The sequence below is a fragment of the Teleopsis dalmanni genome, chromosome 2 (genome assembly GCF_002237135.1).
Source record: "Teleopsis dalmanni isolate 2A chromosome 2, ASM223713v2, whole genome shotgun sequence".
Taxonomy (NCBI): Eukaryota; Metazoa; Arthropoda; class Insecta; order Diptera; family Diopsidae; genus Teleopsis; species Teleopsis dalmanni.
In genome coordinates, this window is record NC_051847.1 from 245,101,822 (window position 1) to 245,117,586 (window position 15,765).

Consider the following 15,765-nt stretch of genomic DNA (forward strand, 5'->3'; position numbering starts at 1 on the left):
TTGAAGACATTTGAAACACCTCATGGGTGTGATATGCTTTCTGATCCTACTGCGTACCCAGCCAACTCTGACTGAGGCAGCTGCAATCAATATACTGGCATCCTTAGTAGGAAGGTCAATAATTGCTGATCTTGTGCTGTCCCTTGCTGCACGCCAAAACTTGACGTTGATGTCACTTACATTTATTGCTGGAAATTGATCAGCAATCGCCGCGCGCACCTCTTCGTTGGATGTTATCTCGTCCAAATCCCTGCATTCTATTAGGGTGTGCTGTGTTAAAGATTTTACACTAGCACAATTCTGAAGTGTGTTTTTCATTTCATTGCAGAAGTCCTTCGCTAAATTTCCAGCTTCTTTGGTAAGCTGAATCAATATTTCCCCCTCTTTAGTTTTTCGGATTTTGTTCACGTTTTTTCCGAATTTTTGTAGCTCTGGTTTTGTTTTAATGATCTTTAACATTTCAGCGTAAGACTTGTCTGCCGTCTTACTAATGAGAATTGCTTCCGGTTTTACTCTAGGCGCTTTAATGAGGTCCAGATTTGGCACAGTTTTCCCTTTTTTCTTTTGCACTAGCTGCCATTTGTGAAAATTCGTTTCCTGCTCCTTACTTCCAATTTCTCTAATTTGGACTTTGGGTGGTGGACCGTTCGGTTTTCTTTCGCAGCACGCTTTAGTGCTCCCTGAGTTTGCACGCTAATGGAAGCTACACTCTTAGCCACCAACGGCACTTGTGGCCCCCTTTCTTGTTCCGTCTTATACATCTTAACTATCTGTGCAAGCAGATCCCGCATATCCTTATTAATATGCCTTTGTGATTCCATCATCGCAGATAGTTGTACCAGCTTATCCTCTACACTATCGTCAGGCTTGGGGGATAAAGGTATGTTTAATACCTCCTTCTCCATTGTTTTTTGTACTGCGTTTTGTTTCCGCAGAGGTGATGTTTTTTGCCCACTCATACCTTTTCGATACCCTATTAATTTAATTAGATTTAATTAAATTAAAAGGGTATCCTAAATTAATTAAATTAAAATAATTTAATACCTGTAAATTTCAAATGCTCAAAATTCCAAATTCAAGTAAAAATTAAAATTTGCTAATAAATTTAAAATTTGCTAATTAAATTAAAATATTCTGCTAAATTGCTAAATCAGTGTACAAGATTACACGATTGTTTAGGTTTTTGTGTAACAATTGATCTAATTATGTGATCGTTTTGTAACACTTATTCACTTTATAATGTTTCTGTTTAATAATTTCAATTGCTGTCTCTATCAGCTGATTTTATATGTGTGCAATTATTTTGCAAAACAAAAAAGCGCACAAAGTCAAACAAATTCAATAAAAATAAAAACAAAATATGTAAATTCAAAAAGTTGAATAATTTAAAATGAAATTTTTTTAAAAAATAACACTTATCGGCTGCAGCTCTTTATCGCTCCAAGTGAGTACATTATATTCCACCGCATTTAAGAACTTTTTGTTGTTACAACACTTCAATTGCAGGAAATATATACCGAACTAGCGGACCGCACTCGAGACGCATGTATTCGCGGCAAAAACAAAACTTATATTCCTTGTGTGGAATTGTGCATTTGTTTGTAAACAATGCAATGCGCTTGGAAACAATTAGTGTATTTTTGTATACACTGCGCATTTAAATATAGAACCACTTATTATTATATTAATTGTATGCATTGCCTATATAACTAACGCATATACATTACAGTATAGCAGTTCTAGGAGACTCTATGTCACGTTTAGGTATATATCAACTTACTTGATTGATGTTGAAGGCCTTTTGTATGCCCACTTAGTGTCCATGGCTCCTGGATAAGCGCTATGGCCAGTCCTTTTGTTGCGAAGGTCCTGCACAAGGTAGCCGATGCTCCTTTCGCGTGGTGCAGGTTCGCCTGTAACACCCCTGTGGTGCTGATTTTGGTTGTTTTATTAAGAGAGCGTTCGACTTCCTTCTGAAGTCGAGCTCTTCGTGGCCCTCTTTCCTTCTGGCGCTCTTTTGGAGTTGTTAATGCTCCATCCACAGCTGGCCGCATTGAAAGCCTTTTTTGAATGGCGGCTCTACTCGTAGTTGGGGCCTCATTGGGAGTCACAGTAGACGCAAGTATTGATTGTGGGACCACGTGCTCCACTTTCTGTCTCTCCGTCCTTGTGAGCTGGAGTTTGTTTGGAACCTTTTGTTCCACAGGCCGTTGTTCTGACTGCCCCTCCCTTGTCATACTGTTAGCTTTATGCAGTAGCTTGACATGGCTGAAGCGATATGCTATTCTACCTCCACTTTGGACCAGTGAGTTGTGGAGCAGTGAACCTTCTGCGGACCGCTGTAATACTTTCCAGGTGCTTGCTTTCATCCTGTTCTGGGCCTCAATTGTGGCAAGAACCTTGGTGTTTTTAAAATCGCAACTGTGTGGAAAGTATTCTCGCACCAGGTGTGTTTTTGGGAACTCCGGCTCTTCAACCACTTTGGCGTCCAGTTTAGCCTTTGTTGCAATAGCTGCCGCATTTTTACGGACCCATTCAGCCGTTTGGTTATTTGTGCACACCACCATGAGCCATCCCGTGCGAGGGAAACAATCTTCAAATTCTGGTTTAACCACGTCTGACGCCAACTCTATGGCAGTCTCAATTATGGCCTCCTGTACCTGTGCAATATGTTCCCTGTTTAGGGGGCACTTAGCCAAATCAAAAGGTACAAATCCTAATTTGATCCCCTTGGCCTGACTTGCTACTTGGCTGAAAGAGGGTTTACTCGATCCCTGAATCGAGGTATTCTGCTTTGGTTTCTTACCAGCTGGCATGATCATGTCGTCAGGTAAAGCTCACGAGTTGGAAGTTTAGACACCATGTCTAGGGCCACATCCCTAGAGTGTCCCTGGCTCATTTAAGCCTTTAACCTCTTCTTCTGCATTGAGTTCAGTTTTATAAAACCCTTCTGGTCATGTAAACTGATCCCTTTCATACTAACATTGACAACAGTAGCACCTGACTGTTCAGAACAGAGACTGACTCCATCAATGTCAATGGCAGCATCAGACCCTTCAGTTTCTGTGCTACTAGCATTAGTATACTGTGGAAAAACAACATTTTCAACAGCGTGTACATTTTTGCAGATATGCCCAACAGCACCATCTACAAAAGGTTCATTGACCTGTGACTCAACAGTCGACTGGTTGTTGTTAATTTCCTGCCCGACAGCAGTAGTGTTTGATGCGATAAGGGTAGCATCATCCAATTTTGTTTGTTTATTAGATGTATCCATAACATATCCCACGAGTATTAGGGAACAGTCGCCATCGGCAGAGCCCATTTACCGACAGAATGCAAATTGAAAGCGGAGGTCGCCTGGTATCCGCAATTCGCTATTAAGGTCATCACTAGCCCCGTGACCAAGTTCCTACAGGCATAGCTGTTCCACCGTAGATTGGGGGGTTGTTCAGGTCTCATTCATACATTCACACATACTACACCATACATCCTTATATAAAAATTTTAGACTAGGGACAAAAACTACAGATTGTTTCATATCTTCAATCAAACCCAAGGTGTTTTCCTTCACCCCGCCCAGTTGCTGGCGACTTCAAAACCAGCAGATACATAACCTAACTGCTTTGGGGTCATCGATCCTACAAACAACTACACTTCCATTAAAGGCTGATCGGATGACTGACGAACTTAATGAGTAGCACCAAAATGCAAAGACTCATCTGCACCCCGAGATGCTAAGATGTTGTACTAGCCATTCGGACCACGTCAGTCATTACACATGAAATAACTACTACTTCTACTACTTAAAATAACAAAAACACAACTACGTGAAAACATAGACTACATGACAACACAAAACTACCTAAAGGTAAATCTTGGTTGTACACCTCGTTCTAGAAACGATAAAAATTCACAGTCATATGACAAATGCCAGGTGATTGCGAATATTCACATTTATAGTACGATTAGTCGCTAAGCCCCTACACCACGTCAAGGTGCCTACCATGTAGAGTTGCTTTTCTAAGTCTTCATGATTTAGAAATGGCTGATGTTGCCTTAGGCACAACTATTATACATGCCTACCATGGGTCCTGTCTGATGAAAACTAAGACCGACAACAGAAGTGCACCATGGTAGAACAACAAATTAGCAAAACTTATAGTCAAATCGCTGAGACTCTTTATCAAGGCCTATGATGAATGGGATACTTATGAGAATGCTCTCACAGCCTACAATAAGGAAATTAGTAGGACAAGAAAATAATCACGGAAACCTTTTGCTCTGAGATTTAAAGCTTAAGCAGTAGCGCTAAAATACACAGTTATCTCGAAGTGCCACATTAATTCCATTGGGCTTCTAAAACGACCAGATGACATTTACACCAATTAAAGCCTGCGAAAATCACTTATACTTCTAACAGAAGCACCCTTCCCGGGATCCCTAGTTTACGACCAGGAGTTCTAAGCCAAGCCAGTATAGGAATGTAAGATTAACATACAATATAGAAAACAAGGAAACCCCAAGTACTCAGTAAACAAAATAAATAATAGTAAAGTCTTTAATATAAAATTAAATTTACCATCCCTTCTTAAAATAAAAATCACACTTAACAATAATGAATCATCACTTATAGTTGATACAGGTGCAGATATTTCAATAATTAAAGAGGACCAGATTTCAAACTTGTGTGAACTATCTACGCAAGAAATAGCAATCCTACACGGCATAGGGCAAGGTGAAACAAAAACAATTGGAAAAATAGACACGGATTTAAAATTTAAAAATATATTAATTCCACATGAATTTTATGTGGTAGATAATAACTTTCCTATTCCAACCAATGGAATAATTGGTTTAGATTTTATTAAAAAATACAATTGTATTCTTGATTATTATCAAAACCAATATTGGATAATAGTAAGACCAGACAATTTCAATGACCTAGAAATACCAATGTCAAATGGCGATATTATAGCAATATCGCCAAGAACCGAAGTCATTAGACAATTCAATATTGACACTGCAGAAGCAGAGGTTTTAATTCTAAACCAAACAATTCAGGAAGGAATATATATAGCAAAGACAATTGCAAAAAGTGAACCCGCTCTGGTCAGAGTTATAAATACAACAAACAAATCAGTGTTAATACACAATGTTAAACTAAAAATAGAAAGTCTACACGATTATAATAAGGTGTCAATCCAATCATCCCAATGAAATGACCAAAAATTAGAAAAACTCTCTAAAAATTTCTCAACCTTTATAAAATCCGACTTGCAATAATTATGTGGAAAATATATTGATATATTTATACTAGAAACAGATTAAATATCTGTTAACAACTTCTACAAACAAAAGTTGAGATTGAATAATTATGAACCCACATATGTAAAAAATTACAGAATACCGCAGACACATAAAGACGAAATAACAAAACAAGCCGAAAAGTTAGTTTGCGACGATATAGTGGAACCATCAGCATCAGAATACAACAGCCTGATATTACTAGTACCTAAAAAGTCATTACCAGGAAGTAATGAGAAACGATGGCGATTAATGGTAGATTACAGGAATATAAACAAAAAACTAATTGCAGACAAATTCCCATTGCCAAGAATTGATGATATACTCGATCAATTAGGCAAAATAAAATATTTTTCTTGGTTAGATTTAACATCTGGATTTCATCAAATAGAATTAGATGAAAATTCGAGAGACACTACGTCATTCTCAACAGATAAAGGTTCATTTAGATTTAAACTATCACCCTATGGCATGAAAATAGCACTTAATTCATTCCAAAGAATGATGGCCATTGCCTTCTCGAGATTATCCTACTCCTAAAAATGATGAAGAAATAAAACGACTCTGTAAGAAACATACATTATTCGAATGGACAACGGAATGTGAAAGGGCATTCAAATATCTGAAAGAAGCACTAATAAACCCTAATATTCTGCAATATCCAGATTTTTTGCATAACAACAGATGCAAGTAAATATGCATGTGGTGCGGTGCTAACTGACCTGACTTTTACTTATGTATATGTAGAAACTAAATTTTTCATTTTTTCATAAAAACACATTCAATAATCGAGAACACGATAAATATAGAATTTCTGCATATGTTTATATATTGATATATACAAATGTATTGTATTGTCGTTTAATTTTTACTGTATTGTAGAATTGTTTCTTTCTCCTACTAATTATTATTGTATATATGTATCATTATATAGCAACGTAAAAGTACAAGTATAATAGTTAAACACAATATATTTATAAAATATGTAGAATAAACAATTAAGATAGCCACATAAGTTGGCCGAAACATTTGACATATTTTAATTAAAAAATGATGTACTGAAATAAGATATTTTAATAGAATTAGGTGAACATAATAGCCCATAAAAAAAATAAAATAATGACATTCAAATAATTTTTTGGTCATTGAATTAACCAATTTTTTAGAATATACACAAAATATATGTATAGATTACAACTCAACCTCTAATACAATTTTTTTATCATCCTTAAACCACTAATTTAGTAATTATTTAGACTATAATGATTATTAACTTATTATTAATAATGAATATTATTATTATTAAAAAAAATAAATTATTATAAACTGTTATAACATTAAATTCATTAAATATTTATGGCACAAAACTTACTACCTTTTTAATAATTATTACGACGGTCTCTTTTTATATATTTGGCACAGTGCAATCTTATGTTTGTATCAAACGAACCTAAAGGTGGTGAAGTTGAAAATAATCATGGGATTTAAAATGGAATTTGTGTCATTTTTGAGAGTATATGTGTTAATTTGTGTCCTTATCAATTAAATATCCATACCGTATAAGACCTTTTCTGCTCTATACCTTCAAGCAGAACTTGCATCATGCATGAAAGTGAAAACGAAATTTAAATTAAATAAAAGTTGAAGTAAGATTTTGATTTCAGTTTTTATGTCATTCGGTTGTTTATGGGCGTATATATGTGTTCATATAAGCAAATACAGAGTTTGATATTGAGGCCTGTGATTTTAGTATAAATATTTTTCCTTTAGTTCTAAGTAAAAATATATATGGAAACCATGGATGATATCAACTTTGTTGTGTTGAAGGTTTGTGACTAGATTTATCAACAAAATTTGAAAATTGCCATATACATCTTAATATTTTAACATTTATTTTAGATAAATGGTGTGTGCGTAAATAATTTAACACACGATGAAACTTCTAAAATGTTCCTTAATACTGATGGCGACAAATCCGTTTGTATTGAAGTTCGCCAAAGATGTGGTACACCATTTGAGAAACTCTACAATAAGAGTCAGAAACCTGAAAATATTTTTAAGGACGTAAGAGATCTGGAAATAAATGCACCACAGAAATTTGATGAGATTAAAGATAATATAAATGTTTCTGACGTAACTCAAATGCACAATGAAAATAGTTTTTCCGTACTTAATAACATTATATTAACATTGAAGCCATTGAGTTTAAATTTGGATATAAAATCAGATTCAATTACTTACGTTTCAAAATATACTCAAACGGAAGAAAGCAAATCCTTACCGGATATAAATATACAAGATCAAAAACAATCTATTATAGAACAGTGTATGGCACCAGAAATTTACATTGAGGTATGTATCTACTATGTAGAAATATATGTATATTAATCTCAGAGATTATATAAATGGCGTTTCCAAATAATGGAAAAATGCAGTAAGAGACTATGCTTAAACACACACTCCATATTAAGAGTTCCAAAATAAACATCACCAATATTATAAGAATACAGTATAAACAATTTTTTTTTTGTGTTGTTGCCTCAGATATCGAATATCAATAAACTATATAAGTCATTATAGGTAAAAAAAGAAATAGAAATATTGTTATAGGAAGAAAATATTTTAAAGAAGGTAAATCCTAACGAGAATTAGAAATACCATCGAATGTGTTATTTTCCGGAGTATAAAATGTCGTTTTAAATAAAAACAAAATAAAGTTGAAAATATGTCAAAAAGTTTACTTCAAAAAATACTTTACTGTCGAGATTTTAGTTCACACCTTTATAAAAGTGACCAAGATGCCAAAACTTAGTACCCTAAAACTAGCAGACGTTAGTGCTGCTAAGAAAAAACAGAACGAACAGTTTTGAAAAATCATTTCAATAAAAAAATAGGCAATTGTAATTCGCTGACAATTGCAAATTTATTTTGGTAATGGATTCCTAGTAAATGACGAAATCTAACACCGGTCATCAATCAACAAATTAGGTCCCAACCGTAAAGCACAGGTAATAGAGTGATGACTTACGGAACAATAAGTGTAGCTGGTGTTAAAAATTTAGCCTTAATTTATATATAATTTTGAATATGCTAAGTGGTTAATTGCTTTAGAAGTACTCAGCTTTTTAATTTATTTTAGAAAAAATATATTTTATTGTTATCATTATTTCGACTATAGTCTATACTTATCCTTATGGTACAAAGATAATACCAATGTTAATAATACAGTCTTAGTTTATGGTGTAATTGATCAACATTAATATAATATTAAGAGCATAACAACATTTACAGCCTTTTGCCCATACCATTAGTTTGGAAAATTACTTTGGGAGGCCACTTGCCTCAAATTTTCGGTAGTGCATTCAGTTAAGTAAACACGATCATTTGAGAGTTTATGAATTGCTCAATGGGGAAATTTTTCTCATCAAAAAACACACTGTTTGGAAATTCGACACTTTCGTACAAGCGTAACAATACATTTTGTTATTTGAGTCTTCATATTTTGTTGCTTTGGTGTAAAATCTTGAACCTTTTGGAATGTGTAAGGTTTCACCTTAAGCTCATTTTGGAATAAGCGTTAGATGCTTTGCTGGGTTTTTTTTAGTTCTTTGGTCGTTTTATCACCAGATTTCGTTTAAGTCCAGCCTTCACTCTCCGAACCATTTCAGGTGACGTTGTGGTTTTTTTTTAGCCCACCACCATAGTGTTTAACTACGTTGCCTGTACTATTGTAACGATTTATGGTACGATACACAAACATTGACTTTGAGGTCTTTGAGCTCACACACAAAAGCTGGTTGTGATTTTCCAGCCAAATATAACTCAATAACACTATTATGTTTGATTTCCATTTCGAATAACCTTTGTTCTATAAAACTAGCTTGTAAACAGTGATAGCTTGTAAACAGTGATATCTTGTAAACAATATAAGCACCTGTCTTTCCTATGTTTTCACGTAGTTGGCAATATCAGTTTGACAGAAATACCTGTGTGTAGTTGATAATAATTCAATTGCTTAACCCTAACATATCAAAATATATAAATAAGTTTTCATATCAATATTTGATACGCGATATTGTATCATATATTGTTAAATAAAAAATATTCATTTTAGTTAGACGTTAATTGAAATATAAAGAAACAAAGAGCTTTCTGAGATCTCTCACATGCATAAACCAAGTTATGCTGATCTTGATTTTATTAACATAAATTTATTTAGCTGCAGTGGAGTGGGAACATAATATTAAATAATATATAAAAATTATTTGAACATATCTTACAAAAATGAGCAATTTATATCGGAAGAATAGCAAATGTCTGTTATCTGTTACAGTAAAATTAACAACAAATAAATAATAAAGTAAAAATAATTGTGTTTTGATTTCTTTTAAATTCAATTTACTATTTATGTATGAATTACAAATTTACTTACAAGCAATTTCCAAATAAATTTCAAATTAATACATAATTTGTAAAGGTTGTATAAATTTATTTGCATTTTCATTACAGCAGAACTAGAAAATAATAAAGACCTTAAAAGTTTCCTATTTTAAGTATTATTGCTAGATTGTTTCTGCTATGCTACGGTAGACGATACACTAATATTTAGTATTCGTTGATAGTTAATGACAGTTGCTATGTTTAGATTACACAAACATTGGGTAAAAACAAGTGAGTAGCAAAAGCGCTATATTCTGTAATAATTAAAAAACGTTTATTTCTAAAAAATGGTCATTTTTATTTCAATCGACATATTTCTCATCGTAAGTTAAGACTTTTGACTATTTTTCTGGTAAATTATAGATTTCATGGAAAAAAATTCGGTTATCGCGCGATTTTTTGTTCTCTTAACTAATAAAAAATATAACTGAGTGACAAAAGGTAGAAGGCATAGGACGAAAATTTTATTATTTGTCGTGTAGCTACAGAATAGTGCTTTATATTTTAGGTGTGGGTTGATCAAAACAAAATACATCGAATAGAAAGCAGCGGACAATTTAAAAATCTGAAGATGAAAAGGAGCAGGTCCTATTTTCGACCATTAACTGATATAGCTTTAACAGGAAACTAGATAACCATATGTTTTCCGGTTTTCCTTAGAATTTTTCGCAAAATCAATATTTTAGATGTTTTTTGAAACTTAAAAACAATAAATAAATAAAAATAACTTTTTTCCAAGAACTGTTACAATATATAGCAAAAGGCGCGAAGTTATGGGTCAACAGATGTTGTACATTAAATCTTCTTATCTTAGTTGGCCATTACAGACGTGTGTCGTCCTTGGCCGCGTCGAGTAGCCTCCGCCAGTCAGCCCGATTAGTTGCTTTCTGACGTCAGTTGGTAGTACCGAGCGCCCCCAAATCGTTGGTCACCTGGTCCTTCCACCGAAGATGCGGACGTCCTCTACCGCGTTTTCCACCTGCGGGTACCGAGTCAAATACCTTTCTAGCTGGAGCACTTTCTTCCATTCGCACGACATGACCAAGCCAGCGTAGCCGCTGAATTTTTATGCGCTTAACTATGTTAATGTCGCGGTATAGCTCATACAGCTCATCGTTCCATCTAATTCGATACTCGTCGCCAACGCGTAAGGGATCATAGATCTTTCGAAGAATTTTTCTCTCGAATGCTCCTAACGCCTTCTCATTACTGTTGGTAATTGTCCAAGCTTCTGCACCATACAGCAGGACAGGCATGATAACGGATTTGTGAGCGTGATTTTTGTTTGTCGAGAGAGGGCTTTATTTCTCAATTGCTTACTTAGCCCGAAGTAACATTTGTTGGCAAGAGTAATTATTCGTTGAATCTCTAGGTTGACGTCATTTTTGGTGTTTAAGCTGGTTCCTAAATAAACAAAGTCTTTCACAACTTCGAACTTATAATTGTCAACAGTAACGTAGGTCCCAAGACGCTCAGGAGATTTGTTTGTTGACAGAAAGTACTTTGTTTTGTCCTCATTTACCACAAGACCCATTTGCTTTGCTTGTTTTTCTAAGTTGGAAAATGCCGCACTGACGACGCGAGTGTTCAGACTAATGATATCAATATCGTCGGCATACGCAAGCAGCATTACACTTTTGTAGAATATTGTGCCAGTACGGTTTAAATCTGCTGCTTGAATTATCGTTTCCAACATTAGGTTAAAGTAGTCACACGACAAGGAGTCACCCTGTCTGAAACCTCGTTTGGTATCAAACGGCTCGGAGAGGTATCAACGTCATTTTACATAGCCGTAAAAGTTTTGCTGGGATACCAAATTCAGACATAGCGGCATAGAGTGTACTTCTAGTAGTAGTGTCAAAAGCAGCTTTGAAGTCGACAAATAGGTGGTGTGTGTCGATTTGTTTTTCTTGAGTCTTCTCCAGGATTTGACGCACTGTCTGGTCTAGAGTGGATTTGCCAGGTCTGAAGCCACACTGATAAGGTCCAATCAGTTGGTTGACGATTGGCTTTAATCTTTCACATAGTACGTTTGACAGAACCTTATATGCGATATTTAAAAGACTGATCCCGCGGTAGTTGGCGCAGTTTGCAGGATCACCTTTTTTGTGGATTGGGCAAAGCACACTTAAATTCCAATTGTTGGGCATGCATTCATCCGACTAAATGTTGCGAATTAGCTGTAGCATGCATTTTGATAGCTCTTCGCCACCAGCTTTAAACAGCTCAGCCGGTAAACCATCGGCGCCTGCAGCTTTGTTGTTTTTGAGCCGCGTTATAGCTGTTTTAACTTCATTATGATCGGGAGGCGGGACGATTATTTCATCGTCAACGATTGAAAATTCGGGATCATCTTCGCTTTCAGTCACATTGCTACTACCGCCATTTAGTAGTTTCGAGAAGTGATCCCTCCAAATATTAAGCATGCTTTGGACATCTATCATCAGATTACCGTTTTCATCTTTGTAGGAATTAGCTCCGGGTTTATAACCATAATTTTTTGATAGAATTTTCGAGCCATATTCCTGTCGCCCAGCTTCTCAAGCTCTTCGTACTCACGTCTTTCTGTTTCCTTCTTTTTTCGCCTGAAAAGACGTTTCTCTTCCCTTCTCTTTTGCCGATATCGCTCTTTAACAGCGCGCGTCGCAACTGACCGCAGGGTGGCTTGATATGCTGCGTCTTTCTCTGCGGTAGCATTGCGACACTCTTGGTCGTACCAGCTGTTTCTTTGTATACGGTGATAGCCGATCACCTCTTCTGCAGCGGTACGCATAGAGTTGGAGATGTGGTTCCATTGCGCGCATATATCGGCTTCTTCAGATGAATTTTCCAGATATTGGGAGAGTCGAGTAGCGAAGTCATTAGCTGTCTGTTGTGATTGCAGCTTTTCGACGTCTAGCTTTCGCTGTGCTTGTTCACGTACCTTTTTCATCGCACATAAACGTGTGCGGATCTTGGCTGCAACAAGGTAATGATCCGAGTCGATGTTGGCTCCACGGATAGTACGTACATCCAAGACACTGGAAGCATGCCTTCTGTCTATCACAACGTGATCAATTTGAGATCTTGTGTTTTGATCAGGTGACAGCCATGTTGCCTTATGTATGTTGAGATGCTGGAATCTGGTACTACTAACCACCATGTTTCTAGCCGCGGCGAAATCAATCAGCCTTCTTCCATTATCAGAAGTTTTCGTGTGAAGGCTGAACTTTCCGACAGTAGCACCAAAGATACCTTCTGCGTTGAAGTCTCCAACAACGATTTTGATGTCATGATGGGGACAGCGTTCATATGCTTGTTCAAGCTGTTCATAGAAAATTTCCTTGGTGTCGTCATCTTTATCTTCCGTCGGGGCATGCGCACATATTAGAGTGATAAAGAAAAATTTTGCCTTAATCCGGATTTTTGCGAGCCTTTCGTTTATTGGTGTAAACGTTGAGACCAAATTTCTCAGCTTTTGGCCTACCGCAAATCCGACTCCAAACTCGTGCTTTGTTGCATGGCAGCTGTAGTAGATGTCACAATGATCTCGTTTAGAGCATCCTTGTCCCGTCCATCGCATTTCCTGGAGAGCGGTAATGTCAGCCTTATATTCCTTGAGGACATTAACCAGCTGTATAGATGCACCTTCTTTGTAAAGAGTTCGGACATTTCAGGTGCATATTTTTAAATCGTGTTCCTTAATATGTTTGCGTTTGTCGTCATCAGTAGATCGTTTCCTTATCCGAGGCTGCCTCTTCGTTTGCATTGAAAGAATTTTTTAAATGGTGGGTTCCAAGCCCGACGCATAACCTCATATATCCCTGAGGTGGATTTCGCTGCACACATTAGTTCACTACGCACGGATGATTGTAGCTATCCAGAGGAACCACGTGGAGGCTGTGTGTCAACTTGGAGAGAACACTGACAAGGATCGCGCTGGCATTTACCATGTTAAATCCAATCAGACACTTTACCTTGTATGTTCAATCCCATCAATCCCACATTACATATGATTATTAAATTTCAAAAGTGACGGTCGAAAATTCGACCAATAGCGATAAACATAGTCACATTTTTGACAAGTTGAAATGATAAATTTTGATTTTTCCTCCATTTTTAAGCACAAAGAAGCTTAAAGAAGTATAAAGTGTTCTGAAATATTGAAATGCTTTAGATTTACTAACAGTTAATGCATTATCAGGAAATAAGTTCTTTTTAATAAATATTATTTTTAATTGTTTATGTATTCATTTTAATAACTTATTAATTGTAAAATATTATTAAAAGTATTTAAAAACCAATAAATTTAAAATCAGTTTTTAAAAGCGCTGAATAGTGAGCTAACGTAAAATTTGTGTTCCAAGTCCTCATAGAAGATAGTAAAATTATTAACTAACAATTTTAAGCCGGATAATTGTTAACTAGTGCCCAACGTTAATAATTAAATAATAAAGCATAATACGATCAAAAAAACTCTTTACAGAAGAAATAAACTGCGCTTTTAGTTGCAAAAATTTATCTTAAATTTTTAAAATTAAAATAAAAAAAATACAAGAAAAAACTCTTCGTAGAAGAAATTAACTGTGACTTTAATTGCTTAATTTAATTGCCAATTAACTTAAATTGTTAAATTCAAAATAATTGTTTATAATACAGTGAAGTCAGGATTAAAAAAACTATTCATAGAAGAAATATACTGTGCATCTAATTCTGAAAATTCAATTTCTATTAAATTGAAAAAAGTAAAACATATCATCATTTATACATCAATTCTGTAAGTAAATTTACGAATCAAGAACAATCAGCAGAGCTACTTCAATTACCGTATTTGTAATAATGAAACACTTAATAATTGAAAATAATTGACTTCACTTCTGCCCATTTTATAGCAATCCCTTTGGGAATGCTGCTATGTTTATTAATCAACCTACATTATTCGTGGTACTAACCGTTCCGAATTTGAGGAAATAGCACAGTTTAGCGAACCAACTTGATAAATCTAATCACAATTAGGACATCCTAAGTGATCAGGCGAGCGAAATCAGGAGAATTATAAATACTTTAAAAATACCCAGAAAATACGAAAGAGAAATCGAATTTCTGGGTTCTACCCTGAAATTAATAGCGGTAACACCTGATCATAATGACTATGAATTACTTTCAACAAAGAAAAATATGTTGATTGAAAATAGCAATCAACATATTGCCAGACAGAAATAAACACTATTACAGGACAGAATCAATGAATTGGCTAGTATAATTAACTCCACGCAGCATCACAACAACATTAATGCTTTTCATAAAGAAAATGGGCTATTATCCATTTGAATGAATACCGTGATGATGTCGTTCATCATGGTTAAAGAAGGTATAGTCAATAGAACTAGAACATATTACAGACATTGAGAACGTACAAATAAGTATAAACAATATTTTAAGTTCTGCTAAAATCAAAATATTACAGAATAGAAAAATGATATTTTATATTTTAAAAATTCCCTTTATTAACGTAATTTGCGATTATGTTAAAATTTTTCCCGTTGTTCACAATGAGTTTATAATAAAATTAGAAATTAATAAAGTAGCAGTCTGCGGAAAAATGTCGAAACCTGTCCAAAATTGTATTGAAATTGTCGCTATCAACATCTGCCAACCCAAAATTTCTTCGTGTGTCTCATAACTGTTAAACAACAGTACAGCAAGCTACGCAACCGAATCGGCTCATCACTTACCTGCAATCCAGACAATCGTGGAGGGAATAATTTCTTTAATGATGTGTCGAATACAACCGTATTCTACGAGAAGAATATGATAGTATCGAGAACATTTTTATAGGAATTTTCCGGTAAAATACGAATAAACAATTCTGTTTTTGAAGCTGCTAAGGATATTAGTTTGCCACAACCTTATCCTCCTGAAACTTTGGATCTAATCCAGTTAAGGCACGATACTAAAATAAAATATTAAAATATAAAATATTTTGGCGGGTTCTGATTCCGAAAATCAAGCAGAAAGAGATTTTGTTATAAATATTCC

At 35.1% G+C, this 15,765-nt stretch overlaps 1 protein-coding gene and 1 long non-coding RNA gene across 2 annotated transcripts; both read left to right on the plus strand.

Moving 5' to 3' along the window:
- Positions 1 to 1,370: 1,370 nt before the first annotated feature.
- On the plus strand, positions 1,371 to 1,562 carry LOC119679662. The gene is made up of 2 exons (XR_005252417.1): positions 1,371 to 1,444; positions 1,507 to 1,562. It is a non-coding gene; the product is annotated as an uncharacterized LOC119679662 (long non-coding RNA).
- Positions 1,563 to 6,734: 5,172 nt separating this feature from the next.
- On the plus strand, positions 6,735 to 7,869 carry LOC119682341. The gene is made up of 2 exons (XM_038095755.1): positions 6,735 to 7,134; positions 7,207 to 7,869. Exons 1-2 carry the CDS (start codon positions 7,096 to 7,098, stop codon positions 7,693 to 7,695), a joined length of 528 nt encoding a protein of 175 aa, XP_037951683.1. The 5' UTR covers positions 6,735 to 7,095; the 3' UTR covers positions 7,696 to 7,869.
- Positions 7,870 to 15,765: the final 7,896 nt, after the last annotated feature.